This window comes from Marmota monax, unplaced genomic scaffold (assembly GCF_021218885.2).
Source record: "Marmota monax isolate L192 unplaced genomic scaffold, Marmota_monax_Labrador192_F-V1.1 WCK01_AAM20220418_F8-fsc00051, whole genome shotgun sequence".
NCBI lineage: Eukaryota > Metazoa > Chordata > Mammalia > Rodentia > Sciuridae > Marmota > Marmota monax.
The window spans coordinates 290,858-317,476 of record NW_026695202.1 but is presented as its reverse complement, the minus strand read 5'-3'; the positions used below and the strand labels follow the sequence as shown (position 1 = coordinate 317,476).

The window sequence follows — 26,619 nt, the reverse complement described above, 5'->3', positions numbered from 1 at the left end:
GGCAAAACCTGCCACTGTTGTTACTAAGACCACTCTGGATCTAGTAAGGGCAGACAGTCTCCAAAGAGGAGGATGGTATTTATGCCAGGAGGATGTCTTGAAGCTGGAGTTATAACACCAGGGTCCACTCTCCAGCCTCCCCAGGCCCATTGCCCATGGAATGAGACCCATCCAGCCATGTGAAATAAGGACAGAGCAATGTCTTTTGGCAGTAAAATGTTGAAGGGTGCTCCAAGATTGGCTCATCTCCAACAGACCTCATGAGTTCTTCCTGATGATACTTAAGCAGACAGGGCCCATCCACCCACCGACCCAGACAGCTGAGCACCATTTTTTCCATCTACTAGAAGGATGACTTCACTGACAACATTGCTGCCTTATACCTGGGAGGGTGGCACAGACCAATCCATCAACCCTGACTACACTGGCACCTGGTAAGGCCTTTACTGGTGTATTTGCCCAGTAGTCTCTTGAGCCTCCTCCACCACTGTTTGCATAGCCTCCAACTCCTAAATAAACAGCTGTTGAGACTGGCAGCCATTTGAGATGGACAAGGCTCAAACTTTGGCTTGGTTGGACCATACCCAAGGTCAAGCATCTTTGATATCACCCATAGCACACACAGTATCTCCAGAGCTTATTGCTTGGTTTCAAGTCCTCTTAATCCTCCTGACTCACTCCCACATGCCATTGCTTTGTAATGAAGCAGTTCCAAGCCTGTTACTACTAGGTCTGTTCAACTCCTTCTACATCCTCATGTGGCCATTTTTCCAAGCCCCAGTGTGCCCACTGCCTTTTCCAGTTCCATGCAGTCTGATGTTTCACATCTAATTGTGCCTTCCCAGACTATTCATTGATCACTTGGAATTGAAGTTATCGTCATCTTCCGCCATGGGTCATTTTGGTCACCTACCAGGGGCCAACCTTTCAGCTTGCTGGATATGACTTCACTGACCTTCTGCCACTCATGCATACCCTGAAACTACTTTTGAACCACAAACTTCCCTCACCATTGGCGAGTCTGCCCTAAGTCTACAGCTGAACCCCCTCTCTCCTTATCTTAATGTTCAGTTAGACACTGAACCTATTCTATGCCCTCTGCTGATAATGCAGTTTGGTTCCTACCAGATTATTCTGAGGATGCCACTGACTCCTCCTCAATGTGCTAACAGCAGATATGTTTGAGACTTGAATGGCCATGGAGTATACTTTCAAGTTTAGGTACTTTCTAAGTTATTGACCTCTTCAGGGTCAGGAGGTGGAATGTAGTATACTATGAGACTTATCGTGGCTTAATAACAGCCATAAACCCACTCAAGTGTCTTGCAGGATTAATACTGTGTGTCAATCAGCACTATGATGCAACCTGGCCTGGGGATTTCCAAGAAACAAAATCCCCTCAGCAAATACAACTTTTATAAACCTTAGAACAAAGGTTACCGTTGCAAGAATAGCTTCAACTCCCTCTGTGAAAGAAATACCTAGTAACTATACTGAATGCATTTTGTATAAGAAAGAGAGAAGAATCCCCCAGATTCTGAAAATGGTCTCAGGATAGAGAACCTCTAGGTCAATTAATCATCTGACCCTTTAAATATTTCTGTCCCATAATACCAACCTGCTCCCACTACCTAACTTGCAAGAATGCAGCTGGAATGAACGGCTTGAGGTGGTTTCTAAGACTCATCTTTTTTTTTTTTCTTTTTTTTGGTGGGAGGAAGGGTACCAGGGATTGAGCTCAGGGGCACTTGACCATTGAGCAATACCACCAGCCCTATTTTGTATTTTATTTAGAGACAGGGTCTCACTGAGTTAGCATCTCGCATTGCTGAGGCTAGCTTTGAACTTGCAATCCTCCTGTCTCAGCCTCCCGAACCTCATCTTTAATGTATAATGCAGTCAACCTCGGGGAAGCTGGTAAACTAGGACCTTCCAACACCCCAAAACATGATAGGAACTTGTGTCCACTGAAACCATGAGGGAGGTGGCTTTGTTCCTGCTGACCCTGGTGAAAGTCCTGATTCTCCACTAGGCTTTCTGTGACATTATTTAACGTAGGAGAACCCTGTTATAGGCAACCTACTTGGATTTTACTGGTATGGTTGTGGGTGGGGTGACAGTTTATTCTGTGGTGTTTGGATGGATAGCAGCCCTGTTGTCTAATTTTTCTTTTTCTAGGTGATTCCCTTTCTTGTCTTGTGTTTACAGAGGGCAGGATTTTATTTTGTTGGAGTTTTTTTTTTTTTCCTGTACCTAGAGCTCTTTCTGGGTTGGCTGATTTCCTTAGCCCTAAGACTGGGTATATAAAGCAAAAAGAAAACCCAGAGAACTCACCAGGTTGCTTGTCAGGCCCTGAGGTAGCCTGTCTGCCTTTCCTCACCCTTCAGATTCCTTTCATGTTCTTCTTCTTATGTTCAGTTTATGTGTAATGTCCAGGATTTTTAGCTTTATTAGCAAGTGGAATAGAAAAGAATATGTCCACTCTATCTTCTTGGAAGTGAAAAAACCTATATTCGTTTTTGTTGTTGTTGTTGTTGTTTTGTTTTAACCTAAGGGTCCCTCCCCTCCTGCAGCATTATTTTTTTGCAGGGAGAGAGTACTGGGGATTGAACTCAGGGACACTCAACCACTGAGTCACATCCCCAGTCCTATTTTGTATTTTATTTAGAGACAGAGCTCACTGAGTTGCTTAGCACCTTGCTTTTGATGAGGCTGGCTTTGAACTCAAAATCCTTCTGCCTCAGCTTCTGGAGCTACTGGGATTACAGGCATGCACCACTGTGTCCAACCTTGTTAGCTTTATTTTTATGGAGAATTATTTTAGGTTGGAAAGTTCCCTCCTGCTTCTGGAAGTTGTTGGGATGGAGAAGATAGCTGATCTTTGGAATGGTTTCTTGTGAACTTGGTGTGTACTTTGCCATCTTTAGCACATGTGCCCCAGCACTGGTCCCCTGCTCTGCCTAGAGCAACCTTCTTTTCTATCTCAACTGCTTAAGTTCTGTTTATCCTTTAACTTAAACGTTTTTTATTCAGACATACCTTCTCTGTTACCCAGCTAAGTTTTGAGTTTGCTTATGCTAAATGTGACCAGAGTGCTAGCAATTCCTTTATTATCTCCATTATCATGCTTTATTGCAGGTATGTGTTTGACGTTTGTTTTACTAAGTGGTCTGTAATTTCATGAGAGGGAGGATTATATCATTGTAATTCACCATTGTATGGGACATCTGGTGCCTACTGCAGTGCCCAGGAAAAAGTAGACAGCAAATTCAGCTTGAATGTACCTATTTAGCTATTGGCACATAAATACCCACTTCTCTGATCACCTTGGGTACTTTTTGACTCTATGGGCTCCTCCTCTGGGACTTTTGCACCTCTTAATGATCTAGAAACAAAGGTTAATGATGAGCAAAGTTGGAGCCCTCCAGAATCTTGCTTCAATCCTCAGGCTTGGGTCTGTTCTGATTGGTTGCTGCTTTGAGCATACAAGTTGTCAAAATAGTTTGATCTTGTCCCTTATTATATGAGAAAATGAATTGGTACAGAAGTTCCAGGCCTATCAGCACACCTAACCATAATGAAATAAACTGATTCTGAGTGTGCTTTTCTCCAGCATTACTGCTGTTAGCTCTTATTGCGTTGCCCACTTTTTCCAGTACTTTTGGCTCTGTCCTGATTGTATGCAATGAGATGTTGTGGCAGAACCATTATAACCCCAAGCCAGTTCTTCCTGAATTCATTGCAAACCACCGTCTTATTCCTCTATCAGATTCTTATTTAAATATCTGCCTTTATCCTGTCATAACTGGCTTCGTGGGTTGTGTGCAAAAGATGCAAAGATCTTTTGCATCTTCAGTGGAGTCTGTCTCACAGTCTAATAGATTCTGCTGTGAACCCACTCCTGATTGCTTCCTTGAGTCCATATCCCCTCAAACACCACTTCTCTCTCATCAGTTCCCACCCTTCTTTCTCTATCTCACAAGAAAGTCTTTAAAATTTGCTTTAATCAAATACTACAGTCCATAACTTTTTAGCATTTCCTTGACTTGGTATTTTCTCTCTTTGATTTAGTCTTTTTTTTTTTTTTAATTCTCCTTTCCTGTAGACAAACCAAAATGTCCTCAGTTCTTCTTTTTATGCTCTTGTCTATTCTTTATTTCTAATTAATATGTAAAGTTGTACATACTTATGGGGTTTCAATACATGTACACATTATGTGATGTTCAAATGAGGGTAAATATATTTATCCTTTCAAGTATTTACCATTTCTTCTAAGCTTTTTGGAAATATACAGTCCATAGTCATATCATTATCGATGGTCATTCTTTTTCTGTGCCACAGGATGCCAGAACTTATTTTTCCTATAAAACTCTAATTTGGTGCTTACTGACCAACCTTTCCTTATCCTCCCCTCCCCCCTACTGAGAAACACTATTGGGGACATGCATGTCTTGGAAGCTTCAGTTATTTGCATGTCTTCATGCTTCACATTGTCAATCTTTTTCACTCTCGTGGTTTTAGCATCTCTACATCAAAGGAAATGTTAGTTATCCAAGTAGATTTTAAATATATTTCTGCCTCATTTGGTTCATCTTTGTTTTAATCATATTTTTCATTCTAGTCCCATCCCTAGGGAACCGGATGAGGAATGGCACATGAGTTTCCTCCCCATCACTGCTCAACAGCAGTGCTTATCCACAGTCTTGCTTTGAGGAGTATTTTGAGACTATCAGAGCAAAGTGAGCGCTGCCCGCCATCAGAACATCGTGTTCTGATGAAGCCAGTTACGACAGGATGATCTGTGACGTGGGCATCCATTCGAGGGCTCCCACTGTCTCGTGACTCTGTCTTCTTGCTTTTTGATGCCTTTTTGGAGGATGCCTGAAGGAAAAGGTGGACAACTGAATTGAGAAGCAGAAGTTTCCAAGTCCCAGTGACCTTTTGCCAATGACAAGGCTGCCGTGAATCTGATTCTGATTTTCAGGAGGGGTTGAATACTTCAGATCCTCATCGTGATGAAATTACTTTGAAACATTTTTGTTTGGATTTGAAGCTGCTAATTGCTAACTTTATATTATTTTTGTAGGCAGCGCTCAGCATATTTGGCATGGTTGGTGGACCACTGTTGGGCTTGTTTTCTTTGGGCATTTTGGTTCCCTTTGCCAACTCAATTGTAAGTATAAAAAAATGAATATGTGAAAAGTTTACTTTTCCAACGAAAGAGGCAGTTTTACATCCCATTCTAACCGACCCCCATTATAAATATATGGTTGCTTTGAGATCTGTCATTTGTTACTTGTCTTGGTGACTGAAATTGCTCACTTGACTTTGATGCTTTGATGGAGGGTAGTGAAAGGCTATGCATTGTTGGGACCTTGTGTGTATAAAGCTGAATGGAAACTTCAAGAATCATACAGTGAAAATTTAAGTATCCATGATGTAGCTAAAGGAGAAACAGTTTTCATGCATTTATATTCTTGCCCTTCTTAAGAATTAATGGCTAGGATTTAAGGAAGGAAATCAGTAGGCTTAGACATGAGAGTTTTAAGAACAATAAAACCGAGGATATCTGTGAGTAGCCATAATACAGGAAAGAGAAGTAATAAGATTTTCACCACTTTTACCATGAAGATTATACACCTGATATTTATAACTCTACCATCAAAACATGGTGTCTAGCTCATAAGCAGTGATTATAATTAAGAATATTTATCCAGAAAGAGGTAATATCTCTGTTATCCTACATAGTCATGTCTGGGCTTAGAAAATCTAAATTTTATTTGGAATAAATAAAATACACATTATTTCTCTTAAAGCTACTTCTCTGAAAGGAGAAAGTTCACTGGTTCAGTTCTGCTATATGATGAAGTTCAAGAAAAAAATAAGAATGTATGTGTAGTTATTGCAGATATTTGTAGAGTGATTATTGGACTATGACTCAACATACAGAATTATATTTTCCTTATAAGGCATGGGCAATTGGCAGATATTAATAGGGGCTGTTATTAATTTTAATAAAATTCTCAATGAAGTGTCATGAAAAAGCTAGTTTGGTAGAAATTCACACAATTAAAGAGTATTTTGTCTCAGAAAGTTGAAGCTTTATAAGAGTCTTTGCAGTATGAAATGAATAATGGTTTGTTGAGTGTCTGAGAAAAAAAAAAAAGAAAGATCAGCTTTTGGTTCTTGACATTTGTTGCTACCACAAATGTCCTCCAAAAGAGCTGTAGATGATTAGGTCCTATTTGCCTTTTTGAGGAGGAGGTGGGGAGAATAACATACTATTTTTCTTCTTACCATAGGTTATCTGCCTTCCTTTTTTGGAGAGGCTTTATTCCCCCCCCCCCCCCGGCTTCCAGCCCCCTCCCTCATTCAGTGAATATTAATGGGCTGAACACTATCTTGGGAGTAGAGCTCTGGATATTTCTCCCTCATGAGTTTTATAATTTTGTGGATCCTTGATCAAGGGTGTTAGCTATTTATTGCTGTGAACAAAGTGTCTGACAAAAATAACTTAGAGGATGAAAAGTCTATTTTGGCTTACAGTTTCAGGGGTTCAGTCCATGGATGGCTGATTCCATTCCTCTGGGCCCAAGGTGAGGCAAAGCTCCATGGCAGAAATGTGTGGCAGAAGAGCCACTCTGTTCATGGCAGCCAGGAAGCAGAACAGGAAGGGACTGTAGGGCATTTAAACACCCCCAGTGACCTACTTCCTCTAGGTAAGGCCTACCTGCCTAATCACTCATCTAATTCATTCAAACCGGGGTGGACTGATTAGGTTATATTTCTCATAATCTAATTATCTCACCTCTGAATATTTCTGCAGTAACACAGGTGCTTTTAGGGGACACCTTATATCCAAAATATTACATCAAGCCATGTATCCCACTAAAAGTAAGCTAAGTCTGGCCTGTCCACAGATGGCCACCAACTATGCTAACCTCATCTTATTAAAGAAAGATCTGGGCTGGGGATGTGGCTCAAGTGGTAGCGCGCTCGCCTGGCATGCGTGCGGCCCGGGTTCGATCCTCAGCACCACATACAAACAAAGACGTTGTGTCCGCCGAGAACTAAAATATATATATATATATATATAAATTCTCTCTCTCTCTAAAAAAAGAAAGAAAGAAAGACCTTATGAAAATCCTTGTCCACAACATGGAATCTCCTGATCTGATCAACAACCCTCCCACTCTCCTACCAATACACTGTTCTGTTTCCTACACTGTGATTTCACTTTTATTTTCCCCCTAACTTCAGGTGCTCCTGCCTTTCCTCTCCATGTAGCGCCTAATGCTCAGGCCACCTTCATTGATCATGATTTCTAAATTTCACTACAGAAGGAGGGCCTTTCCAGCTCAGGGTTTACTTTTTCCCTGTCATTTGGAACCAGGGCTGAAATCATTCAAGAGCTAACAGAACCACTGGATTTCTGGTGAAAAGGGGGTACCCGAGTCTTATAACTTCAGAGGGCACAGATGACCAAATTCTCCCCTCTCTGTCTCCATTTACCTTTATAAAGTCTTGGTTTTGTTGAAGGCACTATCACAGTCATTTGTAAAAACTGTTTGCTAGCTTCTCCCTAGTTGTCCTACAGCTCAGTTACAATCATGCATGTTGTTAAATGTAAGGATAAACCTGATATGCTTTTTTGCACATGTGGAGTGCCATTTGCTCAGATTAAATGAATTGCTGGTGACAATTACCTTGCAGCCAATTATGTGACTATTTTCATTTTTTGGATATGAGAAAAAGAGAAGGCCAGAGAAGAGTACTGGCCACGGGAATAGTGGAAAAAATGAAAGTATGTGACATTTGAAAAGAAAAATGGGTAGGAATTCATGATTGGTTAGAAGTGATATGGAAAAGGAAAGGGGTTACAGAGTCTACAAAGGTCTGGACTGAGGGACCAGGGGCCAATGGTACCCATGACAAAAGGCAGCAATCCTGCAAGGAAGTCGAGTTTTAGAAAGGGAGCTGGTGAATTGGGCTTTGGATCATGTTGAACTTAACTTCTTAATGTTAATTCCCATTTCAAAGCACTCTGTATTTTTCTTTCAAAAGCATTTTCTTTCTCTAGGGAGCACTTTTGGGCCTCTTGGCTGGATTTGCCATTTCCTTATGGGTTGGAATTGGAGCTCAACTTTATCCTCCGCTTCCTGAGAGAACTCTGCCATTACCTCTGGAAATCTATGGCTGCAACAGCACGTACAATAGGACAGATTTGATGACAGCCACTGCAATGCCATTTTCTACAAGTGCTTTTCAAGTACACAACATTGAAAGGTACTAAGTTTTAAAATCTGTCTTTAAAATTTAAATGACAAATAGAGAACTCCAGTTGCTTTTTGTCTAGCCTGTAACACTGTGTTTTTTCTGATTCTGAAATGGGTATAGCCCATGTCGCTTTCTGGCTGTAACATCTTATTCAGCAATCGCAAAAGAAAAATTGGTATTTTCCTAATTTGTACAACAATTTCTGTCTTACCGAAAGATCTAAAGGAGACTTGAATATTTTTTTAATAACTTTATTTTGTTTATTTTTTTTTAATTTGGTGCTGAAGGTCAAACCCAGTGCCTCATACATATGAGGCAAGCACTCTACCACTGAGCCACCACCTCAGCCCTAGACTTGAATATTAATTTAAAAATTCTGTTATGGATAAACTCTACCAAACACCAGCTCTATCTGCTTAAAGAATTATCTCTCTTTGAAAAACTTTACAATGAAAAACTCAATTATAAAAAAATATTGTTTATACATCTTTGAAATAGATCCTTTACTGCTGTGGTTTAGATAGTTGCCCCCCAAAAGCTCATGCACAATAAAGTTTAGAGGTGAAATGATTGGGTTATGAGAGTTTTAACCAATCAGAACATTAATCCTCTGATAGGGATTTAACTGGGTGGTAACTATAGGCAGGTAGGATGTGGCTGGAGAAGGTGGGTCATTGGAGTGTGCCTTTGGGGTATATATTTTGTCCCTGGTGAGGGCAGAAGTCTTTCTCTGCTTCCTTATAAGATGTCCTGAGCCGCTTTCCTCTGCCACACCCTTCCACCAGGATGTTCTGTCTCACCTCAGACTCAGAGTAATGAAGTTGGCCATCTATGGACTGAGACCTCTGAAACCATGAAACCAAATAAACTTTTCCTCTTCTAATTGTTTTTATCAGGTCTTTTGGTCATAGTGGCAAAAAAGCTGCCTAAAATATCTATTTACTAAAGAAAGATTGTGAATCTTTAACACACTACCAATGAGTTACAGATGTGACCTTCTTGCTGGAGTTTTTAGTTGTGTGTGTGTGTGTGTATTTTTTTTTTTTTTTGGTACCGGAAATTAAACTAAGAGGCACTAGTGAGCCACATCCTGAGCCCTATTTTGTATTTTACTTGGATACAAGGTCTCACTGAGTTGCTTAGCCCCTTGTGGTTGCTGAGGCTGGCTTTGAACTCGCAATCCTCCTGCCTCAGCCTCCTAAGCCGCTGGGTATGTAGTATATTTTTGAGCCTATGAACACTTAATGAAATAATACACACTGTGTCTTATTTGAATAGACAATAATGTGAGGGCTAGAATTTGTAAAACTACAGGCTTAAAGTGCACAAATCTTGTGGATATGTTTGAGGAATGCAAAAATAAGGCCACTGTCCCCAAAGTGTTGCCACAGTGCCAGTTTGCATAAAATAACAATACTAGAGAATCATTGCTTAAGTGTCTAGATAAGGTGTCTTATTCTTAAAATGGACCCACTCCTGGAAGAAAGAACTTTGTTGTACAGCCATTATTAGCAAAGCCATTCTTGTCATGGAGGGAATTCAGCTATGAGAATGCTTGCTAATGGGACTACCAGGGGAGTTCAAGGCAGGGAAGCTCTTCATGTATAGAGAGAAAAGGTATTTCCAGAGTCTGGGGCACATTTGGCTGTCAAAATGAGGTGCTATGTGGACAGAGGCAAAAAACTTGGGAGGGAGTCTGGACAAGGATGAAAGCACTAATGGGAGGGGCTGGAAAAGTCACTAGAGTCAGAAAGGGAGGTGAGACTACGGGAAGCTAAAGAGGACATCCTGAATTTCTCTTAGCATTTTCCCCAATTCTGTAAGTATCTCCTTTAGTTTAAAAGTCTAAGGCAGAATGGTCATTTGGATTACTGAAACCAATAAACCAGCCAAGGCTTAATATGTGACTGGTACCATAATAATCACTTTTATATAGAGGAGGAAAAGTTTATTGGGGGCTCATGGTTTCAAAGGTCTCAATCCACAGATGGTCGACTCTATTGCCCTGGGCCAGAGATGAGGCAGAACATCAGGGGGTAAGGGCCCAGTGAAAGAAAACTACTCAGCTCATGGTGAGGGAAGGAAGCAGAGAAAAAGAGGAGAAAAGGGGTTACAGGGAAGATTGCCCTTCTAGGGCACTCCCCCAGCAACCTGCCTCCTCCAGCCATGCCTACCTGCTTACGGTTACCACCCAGTCAGTCCATTCAAATAGAATGGACTGATTAGGTTACAGCTCTCATAACTGAATCATTTCACCTCTGAACATTCCTGCATTAGCACAGTTCGGGGGGGGGGGACCTCATATCCAAACATAACCCCACTAGGTTTTACTACTAGTATTACATAAAATCATTGTGCATGCTAGGCAAGTGCTCTGCAACTGAGCTGCATCCCCAGCCCTACATGAAATCCTCAGATATGCTTTTGCTATCTTTTAGGACTCCACTAATGGATAATTGGTATTCTTTATCATATCTGTACTTCAGCACTCTTGGAACTTTGACAACGATAATTGTGGGGATGCTTATCAGTTTATCAACAGGTAATTATCTTAACATTAGTATTCTTGTATTTGCCTGTGTATCAGTTTTTCCTGTATCTGTTTTATAACTGTTAATGTTATTGTGATCTTGCTAACAACTAGTTTAATTATTTCTTCCATTTTACTCATGGGAAATTTGAGAGCCCAGACTTGAAATCAAAAGACTATTTGTGTTTGAATTTTGGATCTTTCACTTAGTAGCTGCATGAACCTAGGCAAGTCACATAACTACCTTGAAACTTAGTTTTCTTATGTGCAAAATGAGGATAATAGTTAACCAGGCTACTTCACAGATTGCTATGAGAGAAAACTAAAGTGTTTGAAGAAAACTATATAGTAGCTACTACAAAGATAAGGATTCTGTACATTATTTTTATAGCAACCCTATGCCAGAATCTTTTCATTGTCCCATACCAGTTCTTTGTAAGCTATAAAAAGGTATAAACATGAAGGAATAATAATTATAATCTTTATTCCTAAGCATAGTATAAAAGCTTCCAAAAAATGTTGATAGACTTTAAAAACTACATATGTTTTTTTTTTTTAAATCCAACTGATAATACACAGAGTATAAATTGCTATGGAGCTTTTATCTTGGAAATTTATTTTGTCTTCATTGTGTGAATTCTCTTGGCTTCCCTCCTATGTTGGGTTTGCTGGTGCTTATATCCCACTAGTTCTAATTCTTATTTACTTCCTTAATTGAATAAGCATAATAGAAGAGGTTTTGGAAACTTTGCATGTCTGAAAAAAACCCACTAAATTGAAAATAATGCACCTGTGTTCTGAGAGGACGTCTTAATTTTCTTGTAGGTTACTGGTCTTCTGTGGCTTGCCAGTGCCACACTACTTCTGACCCTTTGCCCGTGACCCATTTTCATAACTATTGACTTGCCCTCAGCCCTCAGCAAGGCCCTTTTAATCTGAAGACCCATGTCCTCCAGTTTGGGGCATTTTCTTGTCTTATTTCTTTTGTAATTTCTTATCATTTTCTGTTTTCTCTTTCTGGAAACTCCTGTTAGTCAAATGTTTGAGATGGACAATTCCTCTTATTTTCTTGTCTTTTCTCTCGAATTTTCTATCCCTGTGTCTTTTAGGTCTACTGTGTGGATTTTTTTTTTCAATTAATTTTCCAGTAATTCTCAAAGGTACACTTGTTCCAGTTTTGAGAATAGTCTGTGAGGAATGAGGCAGGCAGGAGGCTATTGCAGTAATCCAGGTGAGACATCACAGTGACTCTGGCTGGGGTAGTAGTTGGAAAGGGATGGACTCCTTAATTCCCCGCATCCCCTTCCACATATACATCCTTAGCACCCAAATTAGGGGAAGCCTGCACTGCCTTCTTTATCAAGGTGTTATAAATACTCTGAAATATTATACTTTGTCCAGATCTGTCTGATGTCTTTGCTTGCTTTATGCTACAAAGCTGATAATGCTGTGCCACTTTTTAAAACATACTATCGACTGTTATTTTTTGACACCTGGATATCACTGTCTTTCAAACTTCTGTGACATTGTATTAATTATAAAGTTTGTTACTACCTGTTACTCCTCGATTATTTTAAAGTATTCTGTTTCTTTTCCCAAAGTATTGTGCTTTTTCTAAGTAAAAACCACTAGCACGGTAGGTTTATTCCTTACCTCCTTTGATATTTATTATGACATATTTTAAACTTTTCTTACTAATTACCGTTATTCAGACCTGGAATAAACGTATCTCTCTTCTTATACTACTTGACCTTGAACTTTAGTCTACCCTCACTTTTAAAAAAGGAAATGGAATATTAGAGTACTCCCTTTGAATATTCCCTCCCCACCTTAAATACATTGATTCTGTACACAGAATCCCTCCCCACCTTAAATACACTGATAACTGTACACAGGTATGTATTTTATTTTAAAAGCTAATACTTTATCCAGGTGAGCAGACATCCAATAATAAAAAAAATACCTTCATTAATTTCATAAATGACTTATTCCTACTCAACACCAGCAGTGAGCACCTTGGAAAAACCTGGGAACATATAATTCTAAAATTCCTTAGGAAATATATTTTAAAACATACTGTTCATCAGTTAAATGTGGACAAATATTTTTGTAAATAGCCCACGAACCCTGAAGGCAGTGATTGTCTTACTCATCTCTGTCTCTGCAGCAGCTAGTAGAATCTTATCACATAGTAGGTACTCAGTAATGTTGAATGGATGAATTTAAAGCTCATCTTATCTCCAAAAATACATATTCTCATAATTTAAAGTCTAGTACTTATACAAAAGTGGTGGTTCACACACTTTAAAGGGCATAAAAATTATCTTGGAAACTTGGCAGAAATCAGGATTCAGTGGCCCTGGCAACAGGGGTTCTAATTTGGTCAGTCCAGACTGGAGTCTGGAAATCTGCATACTAAGCACATCTCCTAGATGATTTGGATAGAGATTATTTGAGAACCATAGACAGTTTTTAAATGCATCCTCTTGAGCCATAAATAAAATACCAAATAAAGAATTATTTTTCATGAAGCAAAACCTTAGGGAAGAAGATTTAAATCAAACATCAGTAATTATATCAATTTTCAGTTAATTTTTCAACAGTTCATAATTTCCTGATTTCTTTTTTTTAAAAAAATATTTTTGTAGTTGTCAGTGGACTTTTATTTATTGATACTTGGTGCTGAGAATCGAATGCAGTGCCTCACACATGCTAGGCAAGCGCTCTGCCACTGAGCCACAACCCCAGCCTGTTCCTGCATTTCTTCTCACACATCAGTATTTGTAGCCATAAAATTGGGGAAAGGCAGCTCTGCTAGCTCAAGCAGAGACAGATGGTTTGATATTTTATTGGTGGATCATGAAGGATACTTGTAAGCCAGTTTTCCTGTCAGAATAGGAGCAGATGACTTTCTTGTTGAGCACTAGCTGAAGCAGTTGCCTTAATTTTAAGAGCTAGTTATAATTTTTTTCTCTCTCCCTCTTTCCCTCCCTCTCTCTTACCCTCTTACCTTACAAGGCTCGTATTTATCATAGTGAGAGACTGACGGGGAATGGTGGGCTGAATCTTCAGCATGGTTTGAAAGTTTCTTTTTCTCTTCATGGTTTTTATGAGTCCACAGAGTTGAATGTATATAAATTAAATGCCTGTATGATGGGATGTCAACATGTAGTTATAGGTATCATTTTAGCAATGTAATCATATTTTTTGTTTTCCCTCCAGGGGGAAGAAAACAGAACTTAGACCCCAGATTCTTACTAACCAAACAGGACTTTTTATCCAATTTTGATATTTTTAAAAAAGTAAGTTGACTTTCATTTACCTTAAATTAGAAAACTCGGCTTTATCCCCTGAACAGAACACTAGTTCTCAGCTTTTTTTTTTTTTTTTTAACAGAAATGGACAGGGAAGGTATTTATCTTATCCTCTGATAATTCTGTGTGTCTGTGTCATTGTATCATCTGCTGGTTTATATCTGTTGTACATCTCTCCCTCAGTAGATTACAAAGCTGGTTTACAGAAATAGAAACCGTAGTAACAATGATTTGTCATTGAACAAATGAAGTTTCTTGTTTTCCTAATCACCATGTTAACATTTTCTTTTAGAAGCAGCATGATATAAGCTATAAATCTCATCCAGTGGAGGATCTTGGAACTGATAATCCTGCCTTCAACCATATTGAATTGAATTTCACAGATCAGAGGGGCAAGGTCAATGGGACTCGCTTGTGAAACACCTCCAAAGCAAGATGATTTTAAATGATGCCTCGATTCTGTGTTTTCTAGGATATTTAGATCAGATTTAGATCTATCTGTCTTTCTTTTGTCTGTCATGTTATGGGGCAATACATTTTTTGTTAAAGAGAAGTCCTAACTTTCTTCTCTTTCCATACTGATTCATTGATGCTACTCTGGAGTCAAGAGTTTCAGCATCAGCATTTCTCACTTTTATTTCAATGAAGATACGGTTGTGAAAGTTATGACTACATATAGGCTGGAAGGCTAATACACACATGTACCTGTGATACTTGTTGGCCAAAGGCATGTTTTTGGGGCATTATTGGGCAATATTTTCTGTGCCTTTAGTGCTAGCATGTAAGCTTTGTATTCACCAAAGTTGTAATTAATATTGAAAAGAACTATTCTCTCTTCTACCACTCTATTTGTAGAGAGCAATGAAGTGATAAATCTGTCTTGTCTAAATCTTTGCTTTTTATCCTGGTTCAGCCCAGAGCTCATAGTAGCTTTGGAACTGATTTTGGCTCAGGAAGGTGATCAAGAAGTGACCTGTCTGGGACAGAACAGGGACCCAGTGATCAAGGTCTTCTTGCATCTATTCTTGTGCCTTTAGGTTTCTTTCTGAGATTCTTGGCCATTGGCTACTTCTCTCTATTGCTTTTCTTAAACTATAGCTTTTGGATTCTGAACCTCTGACTGTGATTTTGTTGGTGGCGTCACTGGTGCCTGCCTTCCTGGATTCCTGTTGGGTCTGTTGCCCTGGGCTTGGATTATCTTGAAACACCTAACATGGATTATGCCACCCCAGCCCGCAGTTCAAAAAGTCCTAGCCTATAAATTATAAACTCCCATGAGCCTGGTACTGACTAAAGTACATTTGACATAGGTACTTTGGGATTTGATAATCTGAGAATGTTATATTTTTAAAAATGATTAAATTATGTGGAGTTAGATAATTACACTTCAGGCTATTAAGTTTTGAATTTTTGACTATCAACTAATTTGCAGTCAATTAAATTGATCGAAGGCACATATGCTTAGAAATCTCAAAATTCTAGTATATAGTTAAAAAGCTAAATTATAGATGACTATGACTATATTTCTAAGCTACGAATCTCATCCATCCAGTTCTAGACTTACTAAATATGTCGTTTGCTTTATGTTTTAAAATTTCAAGTAGAGTCTTAAAGTTGCTTAGCTGTTTATTTTGCTATGTCTGGTTACATGATTTCATCAATAACTTATTTTTTCTACATTACCCATATCAGATACTGTTTAAAAGTTTAATTTTTTTTTCAATTTTTTTACAAAAAATGAGAGAAATATTTAGATACATACAAATGTTTTTTAATTCAATAATTTCATGATTATTTTCTGATCTATCTTGTTTAGGAAGCCATGCCCTGTAAATTTAGGGTTGCTAGCTGACATTGAAATATGTGTAAAATAAGAAGTAGCATTTATCTAAAGCAAAAGAGGTTCATATCACATTTAAATTAACTATACATTCATAAATCTCTTATGTATTTAGATACTCTTTTTTAATTCCTATATTTGAAAGCTAACTTCAAGCTTTGTGAATCTATAATGTTTTAAGGAGTAAGAAGACATAATCTTGTTTGTTTCATGCAACTTTGATGGTTATTTAAGAATTTTAAATGCATATGTATGCAGAGTGCTTCAGTTTTGGAAATCAAAATCGGATTATATAAGTAACTTTTTCTTTTCTCTGACTGTGCAGGGGTTATGCAATATATTCTTAATAAGAAATATAATATGTCCATTCTTGTCCACTTTCCTTATGGCAAAATATATCTTGTGATATTTGGAACTTTCACTTTTACTTGCACAAACACATAAGAGTGCCAGATAAAATTCTGAAGACAATAAAGTGATATTATGAATTTAAAATAATTTATCTTAATTTCTAAATTTTAGAATAGAACCAAAAAGGGGGAAATGTTAATATATTGTAATATAAAGTAAGTAGTGTTTTACTCTTAGTTATTTTGAGTCACAACCTTAATGGGAGGAAAAGCCACATGGGTTGTTTGTCAATATATGTTGCTGTTGTCAAGTTGCATATCTTTGAATTTATACTTCACCCCATCAAATGATGGTACATAGCATTAAACTTCTGCCTACCTCACAGAAATAATGTGAGTGTAAAAGATCTGCTGGATCTCTTTGGCAGAATAGCACTTTTATTAATTCAAATAGTTACTTAATATTTTAATATTTGGGGGCATGAAATTTGAGACTAGAGTCATTTGCCAGGTTTTTTTTAATTGCATTGCTAATAATTTGCATTATCATGATGTAGACACAGGGCCTTCTTTAAAAAAAATGTGTACCAGAGGAATATTAAAATATATTTAGGAATCAGCAGGATTATTCCAATAGATAGAACAATGTAGATAAGTCCTATTCACTCTGCAGAGAAATGGAAATTATACAGGGTAAAATGTGAAACAGCATAAATTCATATTCATCTGTTTAGTTGCTTATGCAATCATTTTCTTTCTGTGCCAGAAGCTCTCAACCAGGGCCATTTGAAAATATCTGGAGACATTTTTTTTTTGTTGGCCACATGGAGGAAGAGATGCCACTGGTATCTAGTAGGTGGAATTCAGGGATATTGTAAGCATCCTAGGAACTAGGGTGGCTTCTCTCCCTTCAAACAAAAATCACTGAGCCAAAGATGTCCATAGTGTGTGGTTTGAGAAACCTCACCATGGAGGCTGACATTGGCTTTTCTGAAGTCCCAGCCTGGTTGTGCTGCTTCAGGAATGTGGCCTGACATTTCTATCTGAACATTCTCCTCCACAGGTAAAGTTGAAAATACCACTAGCATGTGGAACGTTATAATGCAGAATAATGACCTCATATTTTCACAGCATTTAAAAAATTTTAAGGACTATAGTATTGTGAATAGCTATTTAAACCAGTCATATAACAGTTTAGCTCCTCTCCATGGTTTCTCAAATTTTGACAAGCATCAAGATGAAGGAAATATTGAATGTATGAATAAAAGAATTTCATTATTTTATTTTATTTATGAAAACTACAGAAAACATAGTTTGTTTGTTCCTTTTCTTAAAAAAACTGAGTATTCATGATATAGATACATGGGATAGGGTGGGGTTGAGATGGGTTGAGTAACTCTGAATTGTTATGGGAAATTCTGAGTTTTCCCAAAAGATTATTGATAAAGAACCAATTGAGAGTCTGGGGCTGTAACTCAGATGTATAAGGCATGTCCAGCATATATGACACCCTGGGTTTGATCCCCAGCAAAAAGAAAAATGTCAACTAAGTGCATTATCATTTAGTTACTGAAAATTCATGATATGCTGTTAGATTTTATACCCATTGCTTATGACAACCTTGAGATAGTTGAATATTACACTGTATAACAGTTGAAAATATGATTTTTCAATTTGCTTTTTGAACTCTGCCAGATTGAATATAATTAATCTTATCAGCCTTTACAAAAAGATTTTTTTCTACTCTATTTATCACAAAAGGGCTTTTCCTAAATGCTGTACATAAATTATAAAAGTGTAAGCAAATAAACATGGAGGACTTTTGTCATTAAAGAATACTTTATATTTTAAATAATTAATGCTGTATTTGAAAATAAAAGTGCTGTTGGTTTGGTTATTCTTCAGAGAGGTCCATGATTGAAATTTTAATCTGCAGGGTGGCCCTATTGGAAGGTAGTATGATATTTGGGAAGTGGGTCTTAGTGGTGATCCTTAGGTCATTGAAGATAGCCCTCAAAAGGGATAGTTAGATGCCACCTTTTACTGTCCTCTCATTCAAAATGTGACCATTTGCTCCTACATGTACTCCCACCATGATGTACTACCCTCACCAGAGGCCAAACTAATGGGACTATCCAAACTTGAACTTGAACCACCAAAACCAAACTGAGCTAGCTAACTCTTTTTATAAAGTTAATTACTTTGGGTATTTCATGGTGATAATATGAAGCAGACTGATATAAGAAAGTACAAGATAAAGCACTAAAATAGTAACATTTTTTTTCTGTTCCCATTCAGATTTTTAATTGGGGGTAATTTAAAAATGGATCCAAATAATTGCTGATGATATCAGGACTTTGCACTAGAAACAGAAACTCTTAATCTGAACATTTTTCTTCCTCTTGAAAAAAAATATTAACTTGAAGTTTCAAATTTACATTCTTTTAATCTCAAGATAAAATTTGTTTGTGGGGTATAAAATCAAAAGGAGAGCTAAGCTAATGATTCAGGTACCAAAGATGACCATGTTTCTTTCCAATCACCCAATTTGGAGAAGTATAATAAAAGAAGCAGTTGCCACATTTCCTCTTTGGCAAGAAATGTTCACTTCTCTGATTTGCCTATTGTTCATATAATTAAAAGTACCTATGAACCTGTAATAATCCCACCATTATGTATAATTATAATGCACAAATAAAAAAAAATTAAAAAGACGAACTCAAAACAAAGTACCCATTTATTTCTTACCTATTCTATTCTTGATAGAGCAAAATGCAAATTCTCCATATGGAGGGAGTTCTACATGACATTTCACTGTAAAGGTCAGATCTCTATAATTCAAATTTATCAAAGAACAGAATGAATATTTTGGAAACTGCCTCAAACTTTCCTACTCATTCCCATTTGTAATCACTTATTTTTATTCATTTCCTCATTGTAAAGGCTATCTTACTAAAGTCTTACCCTTGTTAACGCCAAATCACCACCAGGCATTGGATTTTGTATCAGCTACAATTTACTGCTGGAACTCCACATCCATTTCTGTATGTTAGTATCAGGATTCAGAGTTCTCCTCATTCAGTTCTACTTTCCTTGGCTCTCTAATTCAGGGGCCTTATTCTCTTCTGGACAATGATATGGTCTGACACTATTTTTTTCTCATTATATTCTAGAATTTCTCAAACTTTCGTGTACATCAGAATTACCTGGAGGAATTGGTTAAAACACAGATTTCTGGGCTCCACTCCCAGAGTTTCTGATTTAGTAGCTCTGGCATGGGACTCAAGATCATCTCTCATTCTTTCCCCAAGGATGATGTGGTCTTGGAACCACATGTTTAAAAACTACGGTTTCACTTCATAGTTGTCTCTTTGAAAATTAAATCTGATGATTTATACCTCTGCTCAGAAATTTTTATCTCCTTATTGTCTAATAAATCCCACATCCTTTCACCTGATGGTCTTCTCAAGAATACATTTTGTCACTCTTTTTCATGTTAATAAGCCTATTACATGGAGCTTCCTGGGATTTGCTAAATATATAACCCACTCTCTTGCCTTCTTATTACTTTGCCTGATATCCCTTTTATTTAGATGCCCACCTTGTGTTCATATCTCAGATCTTTGAAAACATCTGCTCAATTGTTAGAACCTAGCTTATATACCACTACCCTTACTTCCTTTTTTTGTGGGTGATTTATCTTAGCTCCATTTAGCCATTTTGATGTGCCTCACATTTATAAATATGAACAACTACCTCTTCAGTGTTTCATGATATTCAATCCTGATGTTTCTGTCTATGTGGAGGGACCATCCAGTAGAGTCACAGTCCTTTGTCCCTTTATTCCTTTACTCTTCATGGAAACAAAGAGGGACTCTTGTGTCCAGTAAATTTGAGAGAGGAATTAGACATGGGACTAAAGGATTAAAATAAGTCTTTCCCACTTTGGGGTCTGCCTGGTTGAAGAATGTACTACTCCAGTCCAGCTATACTGACCTTTCTATTCCTTGAATTCAAGAAAACACACCCCTACTTTTTAGAAAGCTCTCCCTGATATCCACCTGGCTCCCGCTATGGACTTCCTGGTCTTTACTAAGATGTCACCTTCTAGGTGAGGTATTCTCTGATCTGTGTTTAAAATATTGATTTCCCTTACCACAGACATCTCAGAAATGCAGTGGATCATTAAGGAGTATTTTGCAAACTTATACTCCAATAAATTGAAAAATCTAGAAGATATGGATACATGTATAGAAGAGTATGATCTGCCAAAACTGAATCAAGAGGACATAGAAAACCTAAACAGATCAGTAACTTGTAATGAGATACAAGAAGAAATAAAAAGGCTTCCAACAAAGAAAAGCCCAGGACCAGATGGATTTTCAGTTGAATTCTACCAAACCTGTAAAGAAGAACTAAGCACTCCTCAAATTATTTGATGAAATAGAACACTTCCAAATTCATTCCATAAAGCTAGTATCACACTCATACCAAAACCAGATAAAGACACATCAAGGAAAGAAAACTATAGCCCAATATCCCTGATACAAAAATACTTAGTAAAATATTAGTAAAGTATATTCAACAACATATTAAGAAGATTGTACACCATGACTAAGTTGGTTTTATTACAGAGATGCAAGAATGGTTTAATATCTGCACATAAATAAATGTAATTTATTACATAAACAGAATTAAGGACAAAAATCACTCATCTCAATAGATGCATAGAAGGCTTTCAACAAGATTCAGCACCCATTCATGATAAAAACACTGAATAAACTAGGCACAGAAAGAACATACCTCAACATCATAAGAGCTACATGTGAGAAAAACAAAGCCAACCTCAGAGAAAACGGGAAAAAGCTGAAAGAATTTCCTTTAAAATCTGGAACAAGACAAGGATGTCCACTCTCATCACTCCTATTTAATATAGTGCTAGAAATGCTAGCCAGAGCAATTAGGCAAGAGAAGGAAATAAAAGGGATTAAAATAGGAAAGGAAGAAGTCAAATTATCAACCTTTGCAGATGATAAGATTCTATACCTAGAAGATCAAAAAACTCCATCAAAAGACTGCTAGAGCTAATAAATTTAGCAAAGTAACAGGTTACAAAATCAACATATAAAAATCAATAGCTTCTCTATATACCAACAATGAATCTCTTGAGAAAGAAATTAGGAAAACAATTCCATAATTCCATTCACAGTAGCAAAAAAACAAAATAAAACAACAACAATAAAAAAATAGGAAGAAATCTAACCAAGGAGGTGAAAGACCTCTACAATGAAAACTATTGAATGTTGAAGAAATAAAGAGGACCTCAGAAGATGGAAAGATCTCCCATGTTCATGAATAGGTAGAATTAATATTGTTAAAATGGCCATATTTCCAAAAGCAACACACAGATCTGAGGCAATCCTCATCAAAATACCAATGACATTCTTCACAGAACTAGAAAAGGCAGTTCTAAAATAATTTAGAAGAATAAAAGACCCAGAATAGCCAAAGCAATTTTAAGCCCCCAAAAATCAATGTTGGAGGTAGCATTTGTCTGACTTCAAATTACACTACAGAGTTATAGTAGCAAAAACTTTAAGGCACTGGCATGAAAACAGGCACATAGACCAATGGTACAGAATAGAAGACATAGAGACTAACCCACACATCTACAATCATCTGATCCTTGACAAAGGTGCTAAAAACATACCTTGGAGAAAAGATAGTCTTTTTAATAAATGATGCTGGGAAAACTGATTATTAATATGTAGAAGAATGAAACTAGACCTTTATCTCTCACCCTGTACAAAAATCAATTCAAAGTGCATCAAAGACTCCAGAGTTAGACCAGAAACTATGCAACTTCTACAAGAAAATATAGGGTCAACACTTGAGCTTTTAGGCCTAGGCAATAAAATCTCAGGAAATAATGCCAAGAGTTACTACACAGAACAGTGTCAAAGTGAAAAGCTTCTGCACTGCAAATGAAACATTTAGAAATGTGCAGAGAGACCCACATAATGAAAGAAAATCTTTGCTTGCTACTCTTCTGACAGAGGAATAATATCTAGAATATGTAATAAAAAATTATAAATGGAAAAATGAATTAAACAGACACTTCTAAAAAGAAGAAATATGAACGACCAACAAATACATGAAAACATGTTCAACATCATTAGCAATTAGGGAAATGCAAATCAAAACTAAAATGAGATTTCATCTCACACCAGTCAGAATGGCAGTCATCAGAAATACAAATAATAAGCTGGGTGTGGTGGCACATGCCTGTAATCCCAGTGACTTGGGAGGCTGAGATAGAAAGATCATGAGTTCAAAGCTAGCCTCAGCCATTTAGTGAGGCCCTAAGCAACTTAGAAAGACCCTATCTTAAAATAACAAATAAAAAGGGCTGGGGATGTGGCTAAGTGGTTAAGTGTACCTGGGTTCATTCCCCTGTTCAAATAATAATAATAATTTATAATAATAATAATAATAATAATTATTATTATTATTATAAATTATTATTATTATTATTGTTGGAGAGGATGTGGAGAAAAAGGAACAATTTTAGACTGTTGGTGGGACTGTAAATTAGTGCATCCACTATGAAAACCAGTATGGAGATCCTCAAAAGACTAGGCATGGAGCCACCATATGACCCAGGTATACCACTCCCTTGGTGTTACTTTCTGGGTTCTTCCTCCCTTCCCCTCTCTAATAACCATTTTAACTTGGGTGAGGTGGGTAGTATCTCATGGTAGTTTTGTGTGGCATTTACCTGATGGCTAATGTGTTGAGCATCTTTTTCATGTATTTATTGGCCATTTGTATTTCTACTTTTGAGAAGTGTGTTCAAATCATTTGCTCATTTTTAATTGCATTACTTGTCTTTTTTGTTGTTGTTGTTAAGTGTTTCAGTTCTTTATATATTCTTGATATTAATCCTCTGTCAGATGACTAGTTGGCAAATATTTTCTCCCATCCTGTAGATTGTCTCTTCACTCTGTGGATGGTTTCCTTTGATATGCAGAAGTTTTAAAATTTGATGTTAATTCATTTTGCTTTTGTTTCCTGTTGGGGTCTTTATCCATAGAAGTGTTGCTGGTCCCTATCTTTTGAAGTGTTCTCTCTATGCCTCCCTATAGAAGTTTTAGAGTTACATTAAATCCAGTTACATTTGATCCACTTTGAGTTTATTTTTGTACAGGGTGAGAGATAGGGATCAAATTTCAATCTCTGCATAAAGGTATCTAGTTTTTCCAGCACCATTTGTTAAAGAGACTCTTTTTTCCAATTTGTGTTTTTGACAGTGTTTTCAAGAACTGTAGTTGTAGTTATGTGACTTTATTTATGGGTTCTCTATTCTGTTCCATTAGTGTTAATGTCCATTTTTATGCCAATACTGTGCTGTTTTGTTACTGTGGCTTTGTCGTATGTCTTGAAATTGTGACACTCCCAGTTTTGCTCTTTTTGCTCAAGATTGGTTTGGCTGCTCAGGATCTTTTGTGCTTCCATATGAATTTTAGGATTGATTTTTTTCTAGTTCTGTTGGGATTTACAATTTCACATGCTATCCTGGTGGTAGTTATCTTTCCTATACAACTGAGTGTAGAACTCCTTTTTGTGTCCTTTGTATGTCTGGTCATGAATTTCCTTAGTTTTTGCTCATCTTAGAAGATCTTTATTTCTGCCTTGCTGGATATAGTAATCTTGGTTGGCAGTAATTTCGTTCAGGGTTTGAAATGCATCTTTCCATGCCCTCCTGACCAGTAGGGATCTTGCAGAGATATCTGTTAGTCTTATGTGGTTGTCCTTAAGTGTGACTTGTCACTTTTCTCTGGCAGATTTTAAAATTCTTTCTTTGTCCTATGCTTTTGACAGTTTGACTATAATGTGTTGCTGTATCTTTTTGGTCATGTCTATTGAGTTCTACAGATTTCTTGTACCCGAGTGTTCATGACTTTCCCAAGATTAGGAAAGTTTCCCACTATTATTTTATTGAATAGGTTCTTTGTTCCTTATCTTTATTTTTTTCCCATTTGGGTATGCTAATGATACAGGTGTTTGATTTTTTTTTTAATGGAGTCTATTATGGTTTGGATTTCAGGTGTCCCTCTTTGTTAATGCAGGAATGTACAGAGGTAAAATGATTTGATTTTGAGACCTGTAACCTCATCAGTCCATCTTAGTTTGAATGAGTGGTCAGTAACTGTAGGTAGACGGGGCATAGCTCAGGGAGGTGAGCAGTGGGGCCATGCCCTGGGAGAGTGCATCTTCCCTGTGACCCATTTATCCGCCGTCTCTCCTCCTAACCCTGCCACGAGCTGAGCAGCTTTCCTCTGCAGGGCCCTTCCTGCAGGATGTCCTGCCACACTTTGGACCCAAAGCAATGAAGTCCACGGACTCTGAGACCTCTGAATCTGTGAAGTCCTAACAAACTTTTCCTCCCCTAAGCCATTCTGGTTGGGTATTTTGGTCACATTGATGCAAAAACTAATTAAAATAGTGTCCTAAGAATCTTACATGCTTTCTTCATTCTGTATTTTTTTTTCTTATTTCTGTATGAATGTGTTATTTTGGAAGATGTGTCTTCAAACCTCTGATATTCCTTCTTCCACTTGACCTCATTGTTGTTGAGTCAGTTGAATTTTTTTCTCACTTATTAAGGTATTCATCTCTAAGATTCAAGATTGGTTCTTTATCAGAAACTCTATCTCTTGGCTAAATTTCTTTTTTTTTAAGAATTTTTAAAAAATATTTATTTTTTAGTTTTTGATGGACACAACATCTTTGTTTGTATGTGGTGCTGAGGATCGAACCCGGGCTGCACGCATGCCGGGCGAGCGTGCTACCGCTTCAGCCACATCCCCAGCCCCTAAATTTCTTATTCATACCTGCATTGTCTTCCTAATCATTTAGCAGTTTATCTGTATTCTCTTGGATTTCATTGACCACTGAGAATTGAACCCAGAGGTCTTCTACCACTGAACTACATTCCCAGCCCTTTTTATTTTTTATTTGGAGACAGGGTCTCTCTATATTTCCCAGGCTGGCCTTGAACTTGCCATCTTCCTGCCTCAGCCTCAAGAGTCACTGGTATTACGGGCATGCACCACCATGCCCAGCTTCATTGAACTTTTAAAAATCGTTCTTTTGATGGCAAGGTATTGGCATCAAATTAGCAACAGTGACATAGCCAAATCAATGTTTATAGCAGCTCAATTCACAATAGCTAAGTTATGAAACTAACCTAGATGCCCTTTAACAGATGAATGGATAAAGAAAATGGAATATTACTCGGCCATAAAGAAGAATGAAATTATCACATTTACAGGTAAATGAATAGAACTGGAGACTATCATGCTAAGTGAAATAAGCCTATCCCAAAAAACCAAAGGTCTACTGTTCTCTCTGATATGTGGATACTAACACAAAATAAGGTAGGGGGAGGGAATAATAAAAGTCCATTGGATTAGACAAAAGGGAAGGAAGGGAAGGGAAGAGAGATGAAAATAGACAAGACAGTATAATTAATTGGACATATCTTTCCTATGTTCATATGTGAATAGACAACTAGTGAAATTCCACATTATGTATAACCACAAGAATGAGATCCTAATTAGAATTAGTTATGTATAATATGTAAAAATATACTCTACCATCATGTATGCTTAAAAAGGACAAATAAAGGTAAATAAAAATGTTCCTTTGAATTCTGTGTCAGACATTTAATACACTTTGATATCTTTGTAATATTATGAGAAAGTTGTACTCTTTATGAGGTGTCATATTGCTTTTTCACATTTCTTGTGTTCCTGTATTGAGATTTGTTCTGGTAGAATGGATATCTCTGCATTTTTATGGGATGGCCTTTGGGGTATTGGTTTGCTATGTAATGTTATATCCATCCAGGTACTGCAATTTAATCTTCCTGTAGCTTCTTTGGCTGTGATTAGAGAGTTTGGGCACAGTGCATACTATATTGGAGTTTGTTATAGTTTGGATGTGAGGTGTCCCCCAAAAGCTCACGTTTGAGACAATGCAAGAAGGTTTGGAGAAGAAATGATCGGATTATAACATTAGCACGATTGGTGAATTAACCCCTGATGGGATTAACTGAGTGGTAACTGGAGGCAGGTGGGATGTGGCTAGAGGAAGTGGCTCATTGAGGACTCGATTAGGGGGTATATATTTTGTATCTGAAGAGTGGAGTCTCTCTCTGTTTCCTGATAGTCACGTGAGCCGCTTCCCTCTGCCACACTCTTCTGCCATGATGCTCAGCCTCACCTTCAGCCCTGAAGAATGGAG

The 26,619-nt window shown here is 37.5% G+C and overlaps 1 protein-coding gene across 1 annotated transcript in view; it reads left to right on the top strand.

Moving 5' to 3' along the window:
* The window catches only part of Slc5a8 (solute carrier family 5 member 8), a 48,249-nt gene extending 30,034 nt beyond the window's left edge, over positions 1-18,215 (top strand). Inside the window, exons 11-15 of the mRNA XM_046429726.2 lie at positions 5,087-5,173; positions 8,081-8,286; positions 10,716-10,819; positions 14,030-14,109; positions 14,414-18,215. Coding sequence (XP_046285682.1) covers positions 5,087-5,173; positions 8,081-8,286; positions 10,716-10,819; positions 14,030-14,109; positions 14,414-14,539 — 603 coding nt within the window. The 3' untranslated portion in view covers positions 14,540-18,215. The remainder of the gene's footprint in view (positions 1-5,086; positions 5,174-8,080; positions 8,287-10,715; positions 10,820-14,029; positions 14,110-14,413) is intronic.
* Positions 18,216-26,619: the final 8,404 nt, after the last annotated feature.